The sequence below is a fragment of the Nerophis lumbriciformis genome, linkage group LG23, assembly GCF_033978685.3.
Source record: "Nerophis lumbriciformis linkage group LG23, RoL_Nlum_v2.1, whole genome shotgun sequence".
In the NCBI taxonomy this organism is placed as follows: Eukaryota; Metazoa; Chordata; class Actinopteri; order Syngnathiformes; family Syngnathidae; genus Nerophis; species Nerophis lumbriciformis.
Window position 1 is genome coordinate 7,856,275 of NC_084570.2, and position 24,577 is coordinate 7,880,851.

The 24,577-nt window shown below is 41.1% G+C and overlaps 1 protein-coding gene across 3 annotated transcripts in view; it reads left to right on the forward strand.

The window, feature by feature from the left end:
- The first annotated feature begins 426 nt into the window (after positions 1-426).
- LOC133622452 (neural cell adhesion molecule 2-like) overlaps positions 427-24,577 on the forward strand; it is an 801,647-nt gene continuing 777,496 nt past the window's right edge. For all 3 annotated transcript variants that reach the window (XM_061985218.1, XM_061985216.1, XM_061985217.1), the window contains exon 1: positions 427-624. In XM_061985218.1, coding sequence (XP_061841202.1) covers positions 576-624 — 49 coding nt within the window. In that variant the 5' untranslated portion in view covers positions 427-575. The remainder of the gene's footprint in view (positions 625-24,577) is intronic.

The following is a 24,577-nucleotide window of genomic DNA, read 5'->3' on the forward strand; positions in this document are numbered from 1 at the left end:
TAACATAGTCCGAGGTCACATTATTATGGGAGACGCATTGCATCCTGTCAGTAAGATAAGAGTTAAACCACGACAAAGCTAAGTCTGACATACCAATACGTGTTTTGATACGCTCTAATAAAATATTATGATCGACGGTATCGAAAGCAGCGCTAAGATCAAGAAGCAGCAACATAGATGACGCATCAGAATCCATCGTTAGCAGTAGATCATAAATAATAAAGTCAATAATGAACTTTTTTGTGGTCCCCTTTATTTAGAAAAGTACCGAAAAGTATGGAAATAATTTTGTTACCGGTACCAAAGTATTGGTATCGGGCCAACACTATCCTCCAACGTCCATCCCAGAGTTTGACGCTGGCAGAAGAGAGGGCGCAGAAGAGCGCGCGCGCGCGCGCGCGCACAGTGAACGCGCGTGGCAGCGGGAGCGCGCGCATCGGAAGGAGCGAGGAAGCGAAAGGAAGGAAGCAAAAAGAGCACACAGGCGCCGAAGCAGCGGATGATCGGAGCCAAGTGTGTGTTGCATTTTTCTCGTATTGCATCTCCCTGGCCGCGGAGGACCTGAACCGACTACCATGATGCTGCTGCTGCATCTGATGGCGATGTTGCTGTGCGGGAGCCAAGGTAAAAGACGCATGTGTGTGTGTGTAGGTGTGTGTAGGTGTGTGTGTGTGCACGGCAGGCGTGACTTTGTGCAAACTTGTGTTAGCTGTTGTGAGACGTCTGGATTGTTGGACCGGACCTTATTTTGTAGTTGCCTCACGTCTTTGGAGGAGCCTCTGGGCTTTGAGAGGGGATTATTGGAGAGGTTTTTTTTTTTTTTTTTTTTTTTTTTTTTTTAATGCATTCATTTGTATTGTTGCGCAATAGCTGAATAACTATATTGGGATTTTTTTTTTTTTTTTTTTTTTTTTTTGAGTCGACCCATGTTCAGTTGCGAGGTTTTAGGTTTGCAACTTTCTGTTAATTAGTGAACGAGCAATGCAGCTGCAACGTTGTGCAGGAAGTTCGCAAATTGCAGTATGTTTTATTTTGACAGCTGACATCACGATAGTCCAAGCATGGAAAGCCCCCCCACCCCCAAAAAAAAAAAAAAAAAGATACAGCAATATGTGTTCTCATCTCAATCTGCGTGGGTGCTTCATCAACTGTCACAATATGAACTTGGCTTTTAGTTGGCTTGCTGGCCAACGACGGCAGGTGGGGGTAGAGGGCTGCAAAGTGCTGCTTCCTGGCCCCCCATCAGAACTATTCATTAGGTACACCTGCAAAGTCTTGAGACCCAACACATTTTTTTTTTTTTTTTTTTTGCAAAAACAGAAAAAAAAAAACATTCCTCAGTTATGCATTGCGTCATGCTCGGAGTTATTGTTCATATTCCTGCCGCCCTTATTGAGAACATGAGTGGGTGAAGTGATCACACTGTGGTAAACTGTAGGACAGGGGTGTCAAACTCATTTTAGTTTCGGGGCCGCATGGAGGAAAATCTATTCCCAAGTGGGGCCATCCATCCATCCATCCATCTTCTTCCGCTTATCCGAGGTCGGGTCGCGGGGGCAGCAGACTAAGCAGGGAAGCCCAGACTTCCCTCTCCCCAGCCACTTCGTCCAGCTCCTCCCGGGGGATCCCGAGGCGTTCCCAGGCCAGCCGGGAGACATAGTCTTCCCAACGTGTCCTGGGTCTTCCTCGTGGCCTCCTACCGGTCGGACATGCCCTAAACACCTCCTTAGGGAGGCGCTCGGGTGGCATCCTGACCAGATGCCCGAACCACCTCATCTGGCTCCTCTCGATGTGGAGGAGCAGCGGCTTTACTTTGAGCTCCCCCCGGATGACAGAGCTTCTCACCCTATCTCTAAGGGAGAGCCCCGCCACCCGGCGGAGGAAACTCATTTCGGCCGCTTGTACCCGTGATCTTGTTCTTTCGGTCATAACCCAAAGCTCATGACCATAGGTGAGGATGGGAACGTAGATCGACCGGTAAATTGAGAGCTTTGCCTTCCGGCTCGGCTCCTTCTTCACCACAACGGATCGATACAGCGTCCGCATTACTGAAGACGCCGCACCGATCCGCCTGTCGATCTCACGATCCACTCTTCCCTCACTCGTGAACAAGACTCCGAGGAACTTGAACTCCTCCACTTGGGGCAAGATCTCCTCCCCAACCCGGAGATGGCACTCCACCCTTTTCCGGGCGAGAACCATGGACTCGGACTTGGAGGTGCTGATTCTCATCCCAGTCGCTTCACACTCAGCTGCGAACCGATCCAGTGAGAGCTGAAGATCCTGGCCAGATGAAGCCATCAGGACCAAATCATCTGCAAAAAGCAGAGACCTAATCCTGCAGCCACCAAACCGGATCCCCTCAACGCCTTGACTGCGCCTAGAAATTCTGTCCATAAAAGTTATGAACAGAATCGGTGACAAAGGGCAGCCTTGGCGGAGTCCAACCCTCACCGGAAACGTGTCCGACTTACTGCCGGCAATGCGAACCAAGCTCTGACACTGATCATACAGGGAGCGGACCGCCACAATCAGTGGGGCCGTAATGGTAAAATCATGGCATGATAGCTTAAAAATAAAGACGACTCCAAGTTGTTTTCTTTTGTTTTACTTTGGACCAAAAATAGAACGAGCACATTCTGAAAACCGCACAAATCACAAATAATCCTCTGGACAAAACACTTTGAGTTTGTTGAAAATTGTGAGGAAATTGGTGCAGCTTCAAAAACACAATGAGCTTTGACTTTGTCTCGGTGTATTTACAAAGCCAGGATTAAACTTTAAATCACAGTCTTTCTGGGATTGAACAAAAAACACAACTTGCAAACCGGGAGTGTCAAACTCATTTTTAGCTCAGGGGCCACATAAAGGAAAATCTATTCCCAGGTGGGGCCGTAATAGTAAAATCATGGCATGATAACTTAAAAATAAAGACAACTCCAAGTTGTTTTCTTTTGTTTTACTTCGGCCCAAAAATAGAACGAGCACATTCTGAAAACCGCACGAATCCCAAATAATCCTGTGGACAAAATACTTTGAGTTTGTTGAAAATTGTGAGGAAATTGGTGCAGCTTCAAAAACACAATGAGCTTAGACTTCATCTCGGTGTATCTACAAAGCCAGGATTGAACTTTAAGTCACAGTCTTTCTGGGATTGAACAAAAACACAACATGTAAACTCTTCGAGGTATCAAATACCTCCTTTGTCATGTCCACGTATCAATCCAGTGCTAACTCAAAAAAACGTAAGAAACGGAGGTAAAAACTATTCAAAAATGTTAAGTTCACTTTTCTCATGTTTGACAGAGACATTTTGGGGGAGTAAGGGTGCCAAATGACGATGTGTTTGAAGCAGAAGACATAAAACGACAGGTTTTAAGTTTGATGTGGGTCGAGGAAGAGGAGCCACAGTCACCCTTTACTGTGTCGGTATAAACCGTTTGCTTGCCTAACAGAATTGCTATTGTGACATCCAGTGGACACATTTAGAACAGCAGTTTTATTTCGTTAAAAAATAAAAAAAAGCAGCTAATTTTTATACTTGGCAAATAGGGCTGCAACTAACGATTAATTTGATAATCGATTAATCTGTTGATTATTACTTCGATTAATCGATTAATAATTGGATAAAAGAGACAAACTACATTTCTATACTTTCCAGTATTTTATTGGGGGAAAAAAACAGCATACTGGCACCATAATTATTTTGATTATTGTTTCTCAGCTGTTTGTACATGTTGCAGTTTATAAATAAAGGTTAATAAAAAAATAAATAAAAATAAATTGAAAAAATTAAAATTAAAATTGCCTATACGCATGCGCATAGCATAGATCCAACGAATCAATTACTAAATTAATCGCCAAATATTTTTATAATCGATTAGTTGTTGCAGCCCTATTGGCAAACTCATCACACGGGCCGGGTAAAACCTGTTCGCGGGCCTAATCTGGCCCGTGGGCCATAGGTTTGACACCCCTGCTGTAGGACATAGATCTTGCACCTATTTGACCTCAAGTGTGAGCGTGGCTATGTGAGATGTTGTGGCGCCATTACCACCTCCTGTAGACTTTGTTGTTTCCACCGCAAGACACCTCAGGAGGATTCTCTCTAGCACTGGAACAGCAATGATCAACTAAACGCTGGCAGGCAACACTTAATTATCATTATTTTAGATACAACTGGTGCAGCTGGTCATTCTGTTTTATTGTCCTTCGCAGTTAGGAGACGCATATTAACAACAGTCCCTTTAGGGATTTCTCGCCAATTGCAACTTTGTCCAACGCCTGCAACTTTCCCACAACATTTTGTCCAATCAGCGTCATTTTCGCCAGTCAAATTCGTCCCTGACTGGCACTCAAATGTGCACGTCAATTGTCTAATCCAAAAATATGTTTGTTTCTTGTGTACACGAAGCTGAAACGGCAACGTGTAAATATACAAACTCATGTTGTCATTCTCCCGCAGAGCTCAAAACTTCCAACCGGTTTCTGTTTAGGTTCACTTCGTAGTTCACATGTATTTATATACAAACCCCGAAACCAGTGCAGTTGGCACGTTGTGTAAATGGTAAATAAAAACAGAATACAATGATTTGCAAATCCGTTTCAACCTATATTCAATTGAATAGACTGCAAAAGACAAGATACTTAACATTTGAACTGGAAAACTTTGTCATTGTTTGCAAATATTAGCTCATTTGGCATTTGATGCCTGCCACATGTTTCAAAAAAAGCTGGCACGAGTGGCAAAAAAGACTGAGAAATCCATCACTTATTTGGAACATCCCACAGGTGAACAGGCTAATTGGGAACAGGTGGGTGCCATGATTGGGTATAAAAGCAGCTTCCATGAAATGCTCAGTCATTCACAAACAAGGATGGGTCGAGGGTCTCCGCTTTGTGAACAAATGTCGAACAGTTTAAGAACGACATTTCTCAACGAGCTATTGCAAGGAATTTAGGGATTTCACCATCTAAGGTCTGTAATATTATCAAAAGGTTCAGAGAATCTGGAGAAATCACTGCACATAACATTGAATGCCCGTGACCTTCAATCCTTCAGGCGGTACTGCATCAAAAACTGACATCAGTGTGTAAAGGATATCACCACATGGGCTCAGGAACACTTCCGAAAACCACTGTCAGTAACTACAATTCGTCGCTACATCTGTAAGTGCAAGTTAAAACTCGACGATGCAAAGCCAAAGCCATTTATCAACAACACCCAGAAACGCCGCCGGCTTCGCTGGGCCCGAGCTCATCTGAGATGGACTGATGCAAAGTGGGAAAGACGAGTCCACATTTCAAATTGTTTTTGGAAACTGTGGACGTCGTGCCCTCCCGAACAAAGAGGAAGAAAACCATCCAGATTGTTATAGGCGCAAAGTTCAAAAGCCAGCATCTGTGATGGTATGGGGGTGTATTAGTGCCCAAGGCATGGGTAGCTCACACATCTGTGAATTAATGCTGAAAGGTACACACAGGTTTTGGAGCAACATATGTTGCCATCATGGACGCCCCTGCTTATTTCAGCAAGACAATGCCAAGCCACGTGTTACAACAGCGTGGCTTCATAGTAAAAGAGTGCGGGTACTAGACTGGCCTGCCTGTAGTCCAGGCCTGTCCCCCACTGAAAATGTGTGGTGCATTATGAAGTCTAAAATACGACAATGGAGACCCCCGGACTGTTGAACAACTTAAGCTGTACATCAAGCAAGAATGGGAAATAATTCCACCTGAAAAGCTTAAAAAATTGGTCTCCTCAGTTCCCAAACGTTTAAAAATGCCCCTGTGCCAACTTTTTTGCAATTGGTTGCTGCCATTAAATTCTATGTTAATGATTATTTGCAAAAAAAAAAAAAAAGTTTCTCAAATCAAACATTAAATATCTTTTCTTTGCAGTCTATTCAATTGAATATAAGTTGAAAAGGATTTGCAAATCATTGTATTCTGTTTTTATTTACGAATTACACAATGTGCCAACTTCACTGGTTTTGGGGTTTGTATTTGTTTAATCTTTATTTATCCATGTTAAGACAATTAATAACATATTTTCCTTTGCAATGCTGACCTAGCAGAGAGGCAACATTTACATGTAAGACATGTTTAAGTGTGATGATAATCTCTCCTTCATATTGCTATAGTTTGCTCTTAACATGTTAACAAGGTAACTGTGTTGGAACATAAAAGAATGTTTAAGATGGACACTTTTCCAGCGTAAAACATACTGAGAATGTCCGCAACTTGTGGACGACGAAGCAGACAGCAGAAAATAAAGAAGCTCTCAGTGGTGTCTTTCTGTAATGATCATTTTTATGACTATGATTAAAACAGTTCAGTAATTTGACAATGACCTCTGAGTATGTATTTTTACTGCCATCTAATGCAGACGTGGGCAATTGTTTTGACTTGGGGGGCTATATTGAGAGAAATTAATGTGTCTGGGGGCGGGTGTGTATCTGTGTATAATTTATATATATATATATATATATATATATATATATATATATATATATATATATCAGGTATGCTAATACAAAAACACACACTAATGTCTGATAGACAAAATGACGCCAGACCACATTAAAGAAGAATGGAGTTTTAAAGGCCTACTGAAATGAAATGTTCTTATTTAAACGGGGATAGCAGGTCCATTCTATGTGTCATACTTGATCATTTCGCGATATTGCCATATTTTTGCTGAAAGGATTTAGTAGAGAACATCGACGATAAAGTTCGCAACTTTTGGCCGCTGATAAAAAAGCCTTGCCTGTACCGGAAGTAGCAGACGAGTAGCGTGACGTCACAGGTTGTGGAGCTCCTCACATCCGCACATTGTTTACAATCATGGCCACCAGCAGCGAAAGCGATTCGGACCGAGAAAGCGACGATTTCCCCATTAATTTGAGCGAGGATGAAAGATTTGTGGATGAGGAAAGTGAGAGTGAAGGACTAGAGGGCAATGGGAGCGATTCAGATAGGGAAGATGCTGTGAGAGGCGGGTGGGACCTGATATTCAGCTGGGAATGACTAAAACAGTAAATAAACACAAGACATATATATACTCTATTAGCCACAACACAACCAGGCTTATATTTAATATGCCACAAATTAATCCCGCATAACAAACACCTCCCCCCTCCCGTCCATATAACCCGCCAATGCAACTCAAACACCTGCACAACACACTCAATCCCACAGCCCAAAGTACCGTTCACCTCCCCAAAGTTCATACAGCACATATATTTCCCCAAAGTCCCCAAAGTTACCTACGTGACATGCACATAGCGGCACGCACGTACGGGCAAGCGATCAAATGTTTGGAAGCCGCAGCTGCATGCGTACTCACGGTACCGCGTCTGCGTATCCAACTCAAAGTCCTCCTGGTAAGAGTCTCTGTTGTCCCAGTTCTCCACATGCCAATGGTAAAGCTTGACTGTCATCTTCCGGGAATGTAAACACTGAAACACCGGCTGTGTTATCCGCCACAACAGTCAAGGGGTGCATTCTACGGCGGGGGTGCGTTATCCGGCACAACACCTGCCGCAATACACTGCTTCCCACCTACAGCTTTCTTCTTTGCTGTCTCCATTGTTCATTGAACAAATTGCAAAAGATTCACCAACACAGATGTCCAGAATACTGTGGAATTTTGCGATGAAAACAGACGACTTAATAGCTGGCCACCATGCTGTCCCAAAATGTCCTCTACAATCCGTGACGTCACGCGCAGGCGTCATCATACCGAGACGTTTTCAGCAGGATATTTCGCGCGAAATTTAAAATTGCACTTTAGTAAGCTATGTGTTGCAATGTTAAGATTTCATCATTGATCTATAAACTATCAGACTGCGTGGTCGGTAGTAGTGGGTTTCAGTAGGCCTTTAAGTTGAGGTATCACTGTACTGTTTTTAAACCGCTGCAAGAACTGCAACATGCATTTATTTTGTCCTGTATAGATAGATATCATGTTCACACATTAAATCATTGTCTTATTTCCAGACATTCACTTATAACTCTGCTAAAAACGGATGTTATGATAATGAGGCGAGGTAGAGGAGGATGCGTTGAGTCCCGTTTGATGCCCCTGAGACTTCGAAGGCAGACTTTTGCCCTAACTAGCATAATGCTGGAATATGTATCTTCTTTGTTCCTTTTGTTGCAGTGCTCTTACATCATCCTTAACCGACCATTTTTTGAAGATATTCATGATGGCAAGCGTCTCTAATTGAGCTTGCAGACAATGAATGTTGTCTGTCTATCTGCGTTGGGTGTACACAGCCTACCGCACGAATTGCAGCTGAGGTAGGCTCCTTAGCCTGAAAACAGGGTTGATGTTGGGTTGAAGATACCAAAATACCAATCGTAGTTTGAGTTTGTCGCTGCCTTGCCACGCTGACTGAGCACACATCCCCTCCAGCCTCTCAAGGAAAACATTTGCTTTTGTCGTGCCGGTTTTACAAACCACTCTGCACTTTGCATCCTTGAAGGGTGATGTATTCGGGTTTTACCGATGCTCAGTACAATGAATTACATGCTTGCTTGGGCTCGCGGGGGACCCGGCAATGTGATGTTAAGTGCCGTAATTAAGATATTCTGCCGTATGTCTCGGGGGAGGGGTGGAATGTCAGTGGCTCAGGGTTTCGAAGATTTATACCCTTGCGCCTGAGTGTCTCTCATTGCACCCCCTCTGAGCCGGGGCCTAAGCATGTGTTTGAGCTTTGCTTACATTTTGTACCGCTTGCTCACATGAACAGGTTTGCGCCGAAGCGCACAAAGGAGCAGAACAATGCGTGCCTCAAACAAAACCACACTGTCAAATGGGATCAAACATTTATAGACGTCCTTTTCTGGAAGCCTCTATCAACTGAGTTGCATTTGGGGTCGAGCTAGATCAGGGGTGTCGAACTCATTTTAGCTCGGGGGCCGCATGGAGGAAAATCTATTGCCACGTGGGTAAAATCATGGCATGATAACTTCAAAGTAAAGACTATCAATCAATCAATCATTGATCAATGTTTATTTATATAGCCCTAAATCACAAGTGTCTCAAAGGGCTGCACAAGCCACAACGACATCCTCTGTTCAGATCCCACATAAGGGCAAGGAAAAACTCACAACCCAGTGGATGTCAATGTGAATGACTATGAGAAACCTTGGAGAGGACCGCAGATGTGGGTGACCCGTTAGTGGAAAAAAAAATACATAAATTAGCTGCACCATTTTATAAGCCGCAGGGTTCCATACTTAGGAAAAAAACGTAGAGGCTTATAGTCCGGAATTTACGGTATATATCGATCGCATCATCAAACATATTTTTTATTGATATCGATTACGAGGCTATCGCGAAATATATTGTTGGCGTTTTACCGCCCCAGCCCTCAGTTCTATTATCATTTACATGCCTAATAATATAATGTAATATATATCGCCAAAAAGATTTGGCCCCTGGGCCGCCATTTGAATAGCCCTGCGGTAATGGGTTGTAATATTTGAGTGAATGTCCAGGAGGAGGAGAGTGTTCACGGTGGAGGAATTGCACCCTGGAGGCAAATCATGTATAAGGAATCCATTTCAAGAATGACTGGAGTCAGCAGGCCTCTGCATTGTCCAAAGGGCAATCTCATTGGTATGGATATGCTATTTATTATCCTACATTATTTTTGAAATGCTGTGTGTGTTTTGTTCCCTTTCGCAATCATTTTTTGTCCTCTCACTTTGCACACTGCATATAAGGCCCCCGGGTTCCATTCTGACTCCCCCAATCTAAGCATTCACGGCGGAAATGTGGGAAATAACTTCCAAAAATGTATTTTTGGTCTTTTACTTGCGTATGTTTCTCTGAGCTGTGGAGATGTTAAATTATTAAACAAAAAAAGTGACTTAAACTTGCCCAAACGCCTTGTTTCAGCACTTCCGCGGGACGCGCCAAAGTAGTACGTTTCAAAGAACACACGGTAGATTTAAACGCGTTCTTCACGGGGATTTTCGAGGTCAGCTGCCATGCAGCGCTTTGGAAAAAATGAGATGTGCCTTGCTCAAGGGCAGTTTGAAAGGCATAGAAGCTGTGCGGCTAACAGGATTAAAAATTTGGGATTAGGAGACACGTGTTGCAAATATATTTACACTTATTTGAATGTGTATCGACTTTTTTTGGGGGGGGGGGGTCTGTGCATGTAGATGGGAGTTTGGCACATTCTCTGTCAACCTCCCATCTATTAGAAGTGGGCGGACCGATCCAAATCATGATATTATCGATAAGAAGGGTGGTTGATTGATACCAGTGTTACAAAATCAATATTCCAGATTCAGATCATCCATGAGTGAGATCGGCCGATACCAATACTTAGACTTGGACAAACTTTATTGATCCACAAGGGAAATTGTTCAACACAGTAGCTCCGTTACAAAGGATGGAAAGGGTAAGGAAAGAACAATTTGTGTCCATTTATTTCAGTTATTAAAACAATAGCACTTGGTTATAAAATTTTTTAGTGTGTGTATATAATTACTTTTTGAGCACATTCAACAATACTGCGATCATAATTGTAACCATGATCATTTTGGTCACAATAACTTTGTTTAGCCATTTTATTGTTATTATATTTGAGGGTCCTCCATCCCCTCTTTAAAGGGGAACATTATCACAATTTCAGAATTGTTAAAACCATTAAAAATCAGTTACCAATGGCTTATTATATTTTTCGAAGTTTTTTTCAAAATTTTACCCATCACGCAATATCCCTAAAAAAAGCTTCAAAGTGCCTGATTTTAACCACCCGTCCATTTTCCTGTGACATCACATAGTGAAGCCAACACAAACAAACATGGCGGAAAGAACAGCAAGCTAAAGCGACATTAGCTCGGATTTCAGCGGTTTAAGCGATTCAACAGATTACGAATGTATTGAAACGGATGGTTGTAGTGTGGAGGCAGGTAGCGAAAATGAAATTGAAGAAGAAACTGAAGCTATTGAGCCATATCGGTTTGAACCGTATGCAAGCGAAACCGACAAACGACACGACAGCCAGCGACACGGGAGAAAGCGAGGACGAATTCGGCGATCGCCTTCTAACCAACGATTGGTATGTGTTTGTTTGGCATTAAAGGAAACTAACAACTATGAACTAGGTTTACAGCATATGAAATACATTTGGCAACAACATGCACTTTGAGAGTGCAGACAGCCCAATTTTCATCAATTAATATATTCTGTAGACATACCCTCATCCGCTCTCTTTTCCTGAAAGCTGATCCGTCCAGTTTTGGAGTTGATGTCATTAGGCCAGGGAAGCTAGAGTCGATATTCTTCTCTTGATAATCTTCGGTGGCATAAGGGACGGTGTGAGCCAAGACATCCAGGGGGTTTAGCTCGCTCGTCTGCGGGAACAAATTGCCGCCATTGCTTGCCGTGCTACCGAGGCCCTTTGTCCCTGAATTGCTCACACACTCCGGCAGATTCAATGGGGGTCTGGCGGCAGATTTCTTTGACTTTATCGTTGGAAATGCATCTGCTTTGAGTGTCGCAGGATATCCACACATTCTTCCCATCTCTGTCGTAGCATAGCTTTCGTCGGTAAAGTGTGCGGAACAAACGTCCAATTTCTTGCCACTTTCGCATCTTTGGACCACTGGTGCAACTTGAATCCGTCCCTGTTCATGTTGTTACACCCTCCGACAACACACCGACGAGGCATGATGTCTCCAAGGTACGGAAAACAGTCGAAAAAACGGAAAATAACAGAGCTGTATTGACTCGGTGTTTGAGAAAATGGCGGATTGCTTCCCGATGTGACGCCACGTTGTGACGTCATCGCTCCGAGAGCGAATATTAGAAAGGTGTTTAATTCGCCAAAATTCACCCATTTAGAGTTCGGAAATCGGTTAAAAAAATATATGGTCTTTTTTCTGCAACATCAAGGTATATATTGACGCTTACATAGGTCTGCTGATAATGTTCCCCTTTAACAGAGACAGAACCTATTGTATTGCTTTTGGTTGTGATTTTTAGTCAATTGCAAAAAATTGCTAACAGACAGAGTATACTTATTTTAATTATGTGTTTTTTATTTATCTTGGATATTCAAAAGTTTACATTACAATTCCAATAATAATACAATATACATATATTTATAATATAATAAAATATACAAGAAATAAAAAGTTAATGCATTTGAAAGGGTATAGTCGCATTATTATTATTTATTATCAGTACATCAGTGGTTAGACTTAGACTTAGACTTAGACAAACTTTAATGATCCACAAGGGTAATTGTTCAACACAGTAGCTCAGTTACAATGATGGAAAGTGTAAGGATGGAAAGGACAATGCAGGTATAAATAGACTAATATAGCGATAACAAATCTAACATATATACGAATATATACATAATATGTGTACAGAATAATATATATACAGATATATTATGTCTATGACATATATACAATATATACAATATACAATATACACAACACATGTACAATATTACAGTATATACAGTATATGTGACAGCAGTTAATTTGGTCTCTAAATAATATTGACAATAATATCGTTTATTGGCAATAATTGGTAGGTCAATATATGGACCAACCAAATTTGTAATCGGCCCTGGGCTATGGGGGACTAATATATACAGTGTTAGTCAGAGGGGATCAGCGTTTGGGATCAACATTAAAAAACATGGCGATCACATAGTTTTTCACAAAAATTGGCCGATACTGATCGGTGGTAGTTCAAATTGTCTCATCCTACTCTTTTATTTTTATTTTCACAAATATTAGTTTTTTATGTTTTGTTCAAATATATATTTTATATATATGTGTGCTGTCACAAGATTAATGTTTAATTAAGTTAATCACACTTTGTTATTATGATTAATTATTCACGACTCGTCAAAATAAAACACTTGCTTGTAAATATTTTGACACAAATGCAATTTTATTGCCAGAATGTCACCATTTTTTTAAACTAAATATACTTTGTAACATCAATCAATCAAAATTAATTTATATAGACCTGAATCGCAAGTGTCTCAAAGGGCTACACAAGCCACAACGACATCCTCGGCTCAGATCCCACATCAGGGCAAGAAAAAAACTCAACTACCGTATTTTTCGGAGTATAAGTCGCACCGGAGTATAAGTCGCACCTGCCGAAAATGCATAATAAAAAAGGAAAAAAACATATATAAGTCGGACTGGAGCCTGGCCAAACTATGAAAAAAACTGCGACTTATAGTCCAAAAAATACGGTAAATGGGATACAATGAGAAACTTTGAAGGGGACCCCAGATGTGGGGACCCCCACCCTGGCCCACCGGTGCAATGGACGTGGAGTGGATCTAGTTAATAGTGTGAGAGTCCAGTCCATAGTGGGGCCAGAAGGGATAATCTTCAGCGCAGAGACGTCCCCATCTGATGCACAGATGAGTGGTCCACCCCGGGTCCCGACTTTGAACATCATCTGTGGTCACCTAATAACCTCTCCACGCGGGAGAGGGGGGCAGAAAAGAAAAGAGACGGCAGATCAACTGGTCTAAAAGGAGGGTCTATTTCAAGGCTCACGTATACAAATGAGTTTTAAGATGGGACTTACCTGCTCAGTGGCCTTGTGGGGGGGTCGCAGCTTGCTGCAAAGTTTGTTCTCCCGGGATGCAAACTGACTTTTCCGGACAAGGGTAGCAGGTAGGAACATATTTATTAATCTAACTACAAAACAACAGGCAAAAACTCTCTTAACTGTGGCATGAAATAAACAAGACTTACGTAGAGGGTTGCGTGACAATAGCGTGAAGCAAACAACTAGCATAAACTATAGCATAGCAAGTAACAAAAAACTAATATAGCTATGGCATGGAACAACTATGAAACTGTGGCATGAAACAACTAACATGAACTATGGCATAGCACAACATGAAACTGTAGCATGAAACCAATAACTAGCATAACTATAGAATCAGACCTGAAACGAGCAATGACGCCAGGCCAACTGACTGGCAAAAGCAGGCTTAAATAGTGCCTCTGATTAGGCACAGGTGAGCGTCCCGAACACCAGAGGCAGGTGAAAACAATAAGCCGCCATGGCAACCAAATCAAACTCAGAAGTGTCACAAACAGGAACTAAAAGAGTCCAAATCTAACAGAAAATAACAAAAACATGACCATGGTTAGAGTGTCCGCCCTGAGATCGGTAGGTCGTGAGTTCAAACCGCGGCCGAGTCATTCCAAAGACTATAAAAATGGGACGCATTACCTCCCGGCTTGGCACTCATCATCAAGGGTTGGAATTGGGGGTTAAATCACCAAAATGATTCCCGGGCGCGGTCAGCGCTGCTGCTCACTGCTCCCCTTACCTCCCAGAGGGTGGACAAGGGGATGGGTCAAATGCAGAGGACACATTTCACCACACCTAGTGTGTGTGTGTGACAATCATTGGCACTTTAACTTAAATGACTTAAACATGTTATTCTATAGTCCCCTCAGGGTTTATTGTGAAGTGACATTTGTCACAGAGCACACCTGTTGGGAGTCACCTCACTCTTCTTCGCATTGACCTGATCACTGACCGTACACCTTTTTAGGTGCGGATAAAATAAAGGAACGTGCGGTAAAAAACGTTGTGATTAATTTGTTAACGTGTTAAATTTGACAGCCCTGATCTACTGTATACATTATTATATAGTTTACAAACTCAGGTAGTACCAATGATTGTCACACACACACCACATGTGGCAAAATTATTCTCTGCATTTGACCCATCACCTTTGATCACCCCCTGGGAGCTGAGGGGAGCAGTGAGCAGCAGCGGTGGTCACGCCCGGGAATAATTTTTGGTGATTTAACCCCCAATTTTGTCTGAGTGCCAAGCAGGGAGGTAATGGGTCCCATTTTTATAGTCTTTGATATGACTCGGCCGGGGTTTGAACTCACGACCTACCGATCTCAGGGCGGACACTCTAACCACTAGGCCACTGAGTAGGTAGGTAGTAAGTCATTGGACACAAGAGGGATCACAAGACTCATCATTGCCATTGAAGTGACTAATGTTCCCCCCAGGGGGTCTGCAGAGTGCGTGCAGGAAGGCTCGAGGGTGTGTACAGGAAGATTAAGCGGCAAGAGATTGCGTTCAAAATTCTTTCATTCCAAGTGAATCTGATTGCATCTTGTTAAAGTGTGTTACCAGAGATGGACTCGGAACGCCGTGGAGTCGCACCCAGCCAAAATTAATCAAATGTAATTGGATCGTGTCGAGATGGAATCAGATTAGGCCAGAAATGATGTGATTGGAGGAGGCAGCTGCTCTCTGCCGCCATGCGCCGGTCCAATATTTCACATCCGGGTCGGTACCGGCCAAGTAAGAAACCATTTGTGCCATTAGAATGATTTGCGTCCCATCATTGTAACGAGCATGTTAATGGGCTGGACCAGGATGCACGGAGTGGAACCAGAGGGAGTACTTGCTTGCTTGGTCATCTTCTCATATGTGTGGTTATGTTGGTTTTTGCTTTGTGTCTACTAGGGTTGTACAATATACCGGTGTTAGTATAGTACCGCGATACTAATGAATCAAATTCAGCTCTGAAAAGTACCGGTCCACCGTCGTCGTCACGTCATGACATTGCTGGTTTAGGAGCAGACGAGCATGTTCGGCAGCGCACAATCACAGAGTACTTACAGACCATCTCCGGTCGGCAGTGTTTTAGCTTAATCACTCCATGGCGACAAATAAAGTAAGTTTCTTACAAGTATCATCCCTGCAGGACGAGGAATAGCTAAACATGCTTCACTATACACCGTAGCTCACCGGCGTCAAAATGTAAACAAACGCCATTGGTGGATCTACACCTGACATCCACTGTAATGATACCAATTACAGAGCGTATAGTCGGTACTACTATGATTGCATCGATATTGTTTAGCATCACAAAATCTTCTTATATTTTGTTTATAAACTCAGGAAATATGTCCCTGGACACATGAGGACTTTGAATATGACCAATGTATGATCCTGTGCTTACTTGGTATCGGATCGACACCCAAATTTGTGGTATCATCCAAAACTAAAGTAAAGCATCCAAACAACAGAAGCATAAGTGATTATTACATTTTAAAATACGTGTAGAGAAAGTAAGCACATATTAACAGTAAATGAACAAGTAGATTAATATATATATATATATATATATATATATATATATATATATATATATATATATATATATATATATATATATATATATATATGTGTGGGAAAAAAATCACAAGACTATTTCATCTCTACAGGCCTGTTTCATGAGGGGGGGTACCCTCAATCATCAGGAGGTTTTAATGGGAGCATTCACATACCATGGTTTATATAGGGCACAGAGTGGGTGGGTACAGGCTGGCCTAGGGGCGTGGTGATTGGCTCATGTGTTACCTAGGAGGTGTTTCCGTCTATGGCGGCATGTTGTTACAATTTCGCTGCGCTTGTTGAGGGATGACAGGTCTGGACGGTAAATAATAAACAGTTTCTCTTTCAAGCATAGGTTGCATCTTTTATTACCACTATTGTAAGGTGTGCTGGATGCAAGAATTTGCCATGTTATTGAATATTCAACATTATTGTCTTTGAGGTCCCAAATGTGTTTGCTGAGTTCTGTGGTATTTCGCAGGTTTTTGTTCCTGAAAGAAGCCTTGTGATTGTTCCATCTGGTTTTGAATTCTCCCTCGGTTAATCCTACATATGTGTCGGATGTGTTAATGTCCTTGCGTATTACCTTAGATTGGTAGATTGGTATATATATATATATATATATATATATATATATATATATATATATATATATATATATATATATAAAGAGGACCACAAAAAAATTGCATTATTGGCTTTATTTTAACAACAAATCTTAGGGTACATTAAACATATGTTTCTTATTGCAGTTAAGTCCTTAAATAAAATAGTGAACATACTTGACAACTTGCCTTTTAGTAGTAAGTAAGCAAACAAAGGCTCCTAATTAGTCTGCTGATTTATGCAGTAACATATTGTGTCATTAATCATTCTATTATTTTGTCAACATTATTAAGGACAAGTGGTAGAAAATGAATTATTAATCCACTTGTTAATTTAGTGTTAATATCTGCTTACTTTCTCTTTTAACATGTTCTATCTACACTTCTGTTAAAATGTAATAATCACTTATTCTTCTGTTGTTTGATACTTTACATTAGTTTTGGATGATACCACACATTTGGGTATCAATCCGATACCAAGTCGTTACAGGATCTTACATTGGTCATATTCAAAGTCCTCATGTGTCCAGGGACATATTTCCTGAGTTTATAAACATAATATACATTTTTTTTTTAAATGAAAGATGTTGTGATGCCAAAAAATATCGACGTAATCATAGTAGTATCGACGAGATACGTGCCTGTACTTGGTATCATTACAGTGGATGTCAGGTGTAGATCCACTCATGGTGTTTGTTTACATTTTGATGCCGGTGAGCTACGGTGTGTAGTGAAGCATGTTTAGCTATTCCTTGTCCTGCAGGGATGATACTTGTAAGAAACTTACAACCCTATAAGGAACATGAAGTGAGAGATTGGTGACAGGTAAGGTTAGCCACATGACAGATTAATGAATGTGCTCATACGTAATGAGGATGAGGTTGTATTGATATGAGGGGCCGTTAGGGACATCATTCAGAATTACCTCTTACATACACTACTGAAATGCTCTCACATAAACAACTGAAATGTTTTTCTCTCACACACACTACTGAAACACTCTTATTAGATTAGATTCGATTTATTGGTCCCCTTGGGGAAATTCATTGTCACTGCCGTACATTTAAACACTAGACATTGCACACAAAAAAAAATACACACTACTGACACACTCTTATACACACTACTGAAACACTCTTATACACGCTACTGAAATGCCCTCACATAAACAACTGAAATCTTTTTCTCACACACACACTACTGAAACACTCTTATACACACTACTGAAACACTCTTATACACACTACTGAAATGCTCTCACATAAACAACTGAAATGCTCACATAAACAACTGAAATGCTCTCACATAAACAACTGAAATGTTTTTCTCTCACGCACACTACTGAAACACTCTTATACACACTACTGAAACACTCTTATACACACTACTGCAACGCTCTTATACACACTACTGAAATGCTCTCACATAAACAACTGAAATATTTTTCTCACACACACACTACTGAAACACTCTTATACACACTACTGAAACACTCTTATACACACTACTGAAATGCTCTCACATAAACAACTGAAATGCTCACATAAACAACTGAAATGCTCTCACATAAACAACTGAAACGTTTTTCTCTCACACACCCTACTGAAACACTCTTATACACACTACTGACACACTCTTATACACACTACTGAAACGCTCGTATACACGCTACTGAAATGCTCTCCGATAAACAACTGAAATCTTTTTCTCACACGCACACTACTGAAACACTCTTATACACACCACTGAAACACTCTTATACACACTACTGAAATTCTCTCACATAAACAACTGAAATGCTCTCACATTAACAACTGAAATGCTCTCACATAAACAACTGAAATGTTTTTCTCTCACACACCCTACTGAAACACTCTTATACACACTACTGACACACTCTTATACACTACTGAAACGCTCGTATACACGCTACTGAAATGCTCTCACATAAACAACTGAAATCTTTTCCTCACACACACACTACTGAAACACTCTTATACACACTACTGAAACAGTCTTATACACACTGCTGAAATGCGCTCACATAAACAACTGAAATGCTCTCACAAAAACAACTGAAATGCTCTCACATAAACAACTGAAATATTTTTCTCTCACACACACTACTGAAACACTCTTATACACACTACTGACACACTCTTATACACACTACTGAAACACTCTTATACACGCTACTGAAATGCTCTCACATAAACAACTGAAATCTTTTTCTCACACACACTACTGAAACACTCTTATACACACTACTGAAATGCTCTCACATAAACAACTGAAATGCTCTCACATAAACAACTGAAATGTTTTTCTCTCACACACACTACTAAAACACTCTTATACAAACTACTGACACACTCTTATACACACTACTGAAATGCTCTTATACATGCTACTGAAATGCTCTCACATAAACAACTGAAATCTTTTTCTCACACACACACTACTGAAACACTCTTATACACACTACTGAAACACTCTCACATAAACAACTGAAATGTTCTCACATAAACAACTGAACTGCTCTCACATAAACAACTGAAATGTTTTTCTCTCACACACACTACTGAAACACTCTTATACACACTACTGAAACACTCTTATACACGCTACTGAAATGCTCTCACATAAACAAATGAAATCTTTTTCTCACACACACACTACTGAAACACTCTTATACACACTACTGAAACACTCTTGTACACACAACTGAAATGCTCTCACATAAACAACTGAAATGCTCTGACATAAACAAATGAAATGCTCTCACATAAAGAACTGAAATGTTTTTCTCCCACACACACTACTGGAACACTCTTATACACACTACTGACACACTCTTATATACACTACTGAAACACTCTTATAAACGCTACTGAAATGCTCTCACATAAACAACTGAAATCTTTTTCTCACACACACACTACTGAAACACTCTTATACACACTACTGAAACACTCTTATGCACACTACTGAAATGCTCTCACATAAACAACTGAAATGCTCACATAAACAACTGAAATGCTCTCACATAAACAACTGAAACGTTTTTCTCTCACACACCCTACTGAAACACTCTTATACACACTACTGACACACTCTTATACACACTACTGAAACGCTCGTATACACGCTACTGAAATGCTCTCACATAAACAACTGTAATCTTTTTCTCACACGCACACTACTGAAACACTCTTATACACACCACTGAAACACTCTTATACACACTACTGAAATTCTCTCACATAAACAACTGAAATGCTCTCACATTAACAACTGAAATGCTCTCACATAAACAACTGAAATGTTTTTCTCTCACACACCCTACTGAAACACTCTTATACACACTACTGACACACTCTTATACACTACTGAAACGCTCGTATACACGCTACTGAAATGCTCTCACATAAACAACTGAAATCTTTTCCTCACACACACACTACTGAAACAGTCTTATACACACTGCTGAAATGCGCTCACATAAACAACTGAAATGCTCTCACAAAAACAACTGAAATGCTCTCACATAAACAACTGAAATGTTTTTCTCTCACACACACTACTGAAACACTCTTATACACACTACTGACACACTCTTATACACACTACTGAAACACTCTTATACACGCTACTGAAATGCTCTCACATAAACAACTGAAATCTTTTTCTCACACACACTACTGAAACACTCTTATACACACTACTGAAATGCTCTCACATAAACAACTGAAATGCTCTCACATAAACAACTGAAATGTTTTTCTCTCACACACACTACTAAAACACTCTTATACATACTACTGACACACTCTTATACACACTACTGAAATGCTCTTATACATGCTACTGAAATGCTCTCACATAAACAACTGAAATCTTTTTCTCACACACACACTAATGAAACACTCTTATACACACTACTGAAACACTCTCACATAAACAACTGAAATGTTCTCACATAAACAACTGAACTGCTCTCACATAAACAACTGAAATTTTTTTCTCTCACACACTACTGAAACACTCTTATACACACTACTGAAACACTCTTGTACACACAACTGAAATGCTCTCACATAAACAACTGAAATGCTCTGACATAAACAAATGAAATGCTCTCACATAAAGAACTGAAATGTTTTTCTCCCACACACACTACTGGAACACTCTTATACACACTACTGACACACTCTTATATACACTACTGAAACACTCTTATAAACGCTACTGAAATACTCTCACATAAACAACTGAAATCTTTTTCTCACACACACACTACTGAAACACTCTTATACACTACTGAAACACTCTTATACACACTACTGAAATGCTCTCACATAAACAACTGAAATGCTCTCACATAAACAACTGAAATGCTCTCACATAAACAACTGAAATGTTGTTGTCTCACACACACTACTGAAACACTCCTATACACAGTACTGACACACTCTTATACACACTACTGAAATGCTCTTATACACGCTACTGAAATGCTCTCACATAAACAACTGAAATATTTTTCTCACAAACACTACTGAAACACTCTTATACACACTACTGAAATGCTCTCACATAAACAACTGAAATGCTCTCACATAAACAACTGAAATGCTCTCACATAAACAACTGAAATGTTTTTCTCTCACACACACTACTGAAACACTCTTATACACACTACTGACACACTCTTATACACACTACTGAAACGCTCTTATACACGCTACTGAAATGCTCTCACATAAACAACTGAAATCTTTTTCTCACACACACACTACTAAAACACTCTTATACACACTACTGAAACACTCTTATACACACTACTGAAATGCTCTCACATAAACGACTGAAATGCTCTCACATAAACAACTGAAATGCTCTCACATCAACAACTAAAATGTTTTTCTCTCACACACCCTACTGAAACACTCTTATACAAACTACTGAAACACTCTTACGCACACTACTGAAATGTTCTCACATAAACAACTTAAATGCTCTCACATAAACAACTGAAATGTTTTTCTCTCACACACCATACTGAAACACTCTTATACACACTACTGAAATGCTCTCACACACACTACTGAAATGCTCTCACATAAACAACATAAATCTTTTTCTCACACACAAAAATATTTCAGTTGTTTATGTGAGAGCATTTCAGTAGTGTGTATAAGAGTGTTTCAGTAGTGTGTGAGAGAATAACATTTCAGTTGTTTATGTGAGCGCATTTCAGTAGTGTATGTAAGAGGTAATTCTGAATAATGTCCCTAACGGCCCCTCATATTGACAGCCAGCAAGATTCTTTTTTTTCCCTCTTTGTGTTAATTGGTGAAAATGGGCCTTGAGACCAGAACATTGATGAAATAACATTTTATCCTTAACACTGCAGTTTGTGAGGGCTCCATTCACTGAATCTCAAAATCAATAGAACGCTTTGTCTTTTTCACCCACAATGAGATCCTCTCATAACATTCTAGTCCTGGAGCTCCTCAAAACCGCACAACACGCTAGCGTCACAGGACTTTTAGACGAACAGAGTTGTTGAAAAATGCTTGCTTTTTTTGATGAGCAAACGATTGCGACGCCAGCAGCGTTCAGGTAAACAAGACCAAAGATCACTTTCCAGACGCTGGCTTTCTTTGCCGTGTTGCTCCTCTTCGGAAATTAAAATGAGAGGCTATCTTGAAAGGAGATCTGTGTTTCCTTGCCCGGTCGCCAATATATTTGCTTAAGGGATGTGGTGGTTGATGTGGACGAGATGAGAGGGGAAGGTAGCAGTGCAGCAGAGAAAGCTCGCTGTGACCAAACAGTCTCCACTCTCCTGATTGCCTCTCCATGCCAGACGAACTTCAAACGGAATCGCCTAATGCGACGTGGGCCAGATTCTTTTTGTTTCTAATTTGACTTCCACTTTTGGTTTCCTTCTTCGTTTCATGTGCTCGCTCTGCACTCGGCGTGGTCCTCCCACTCCTCCCACGCCAGAAGTCTCATATGCTAGATGGATAGCCCTTTGAACAGCACCCTTATTCCGCGTTGGTGGCTTTAGAGCAGTGTTTTTCCAACCCTTTTTCAGCAGGAACGTTAAAAAATGAATTTCCACCGGGTTGTCCTTTTTTTTTGGAGTTTGTTGTTTTCCTGTGTAGGGCTTTAGTTCCTGTCTTGCGCTGTTATTTTGGTGGCTCTTCCTGTTTTGTTGGTGTTTTCCTGTTGCATCTTCACGCCTTCCTTTGAGTGCTTATTGCCTGACCTGCTTTGTATTGGCAAACGAGACTATTTCATTTCCAATGATGATTGTCACAAACACACTAGGTGTGGCATATTTATCCTCTGCATTTGACCCATCACCCTTGATCACCCCCTGGGAGGTGAGGGGAGCAGTGAGCAGCAGCGGTGGCCGCGCCCGGGAATCATTTTTGGTGATTTAGCCCCCTATTCCAACCCTTGATGCTGAGTGTCAAGCACGGAGGAAATAGGTCCCATTAAGAACACATTTTCTTCTTAGGCCCACTTACGAAGTTTTTAAGGAGATTTTTGATTTTTTGTTCGTAGGTAAGAACACAATCTACGAGTACTCCAGAGCACTCTTAGGGTGGCCTATTTGTTCTTAAGTGTGACAAGTTCCCTTACTTCTATTGTCTAATGTTAAATTAATATCACAGATAGATAGATATAGATAAGACAAACAGACATATAGCAAAATAAGCAATATATATCAATCAATGTCAATCAATGTTTATTTATACAGCCCTAAATCACAAGTGTCTCAAAGGGCTGCACAAGCCACAACGACATCCTCGGTATAGCCCACATAAGGGCAAGGAAAAACTCACCCCAGTGGGACGTCGATGTGAATGACTATGAGAAACCTTGGAGAGGACCGCATATGTGGGTAACCCCCCCCCCCCTCTAGGGAGACCGAATGCAATGGATGTCGAGTGGGTCTAACATAATATTGTGAGAGTCCAGTCCATAGTGGATCCAGCATAACAGTAAGAGTCCAGTCCACAGTGGGGTAAGCAGGAAACCATCCCGAGCGGAGACGGGTCAGCAGCGCAGAGATGTTCCCAACCGATATACAGGCGAGCGGTCCACCCCGGGTCCCGACCCCGGACAGCCAGCACCTCATCCATGGCCACCGGATCTGTGTGTCTCCCCTTCCACAAGGGATAAGGGGGAGCAGAGGAGAAAAGAAAAGAAACGGCAGATCAACTGGTCTAAAAAAAGGGGGGCTATTCAAAGGCTAGAGTATACAAATGAGTTTTGAGATGGGACTTAAAAAAATGTGTGCATGCACACACACACACACACACACTCTTGCCGTAGATCGTGCCCTGAGGAGGGAGCGCATGTTTCACGACCATGTTTTGCCCGAAGTGACAAATATTTATTTGAACGCTTCAGGCTACCTCAGCTTTCCCCCCTTTCTTAAACTTACGTTTTTACATTATGTATTTCCCCCGCGGGATAATACCAATTTCTCTTCTGTAATCTGTTTGTGTTTTCTCCGTGTGTCTGATGTTCGGCTTTTCCGCCGGAATTGTGCCCTTATACGGGGAATTAAGGGCGTTTACCTATGCAAATTACGGAGTTAAGGGTGTTTACATATGCATATTGGGGAAATAAGGGCGTGTTTATATGCAAATTATGATAGACGCGCAGGTGCTAACCATTTGGCATTCAGCAACTTAAGAACAGCAGGTGGGAACAGTTTGGGTGTTTAAGAACACGTCATGAATTTGAATGGACTCCTCTTAGGAAATCACTTAGGAAGAAA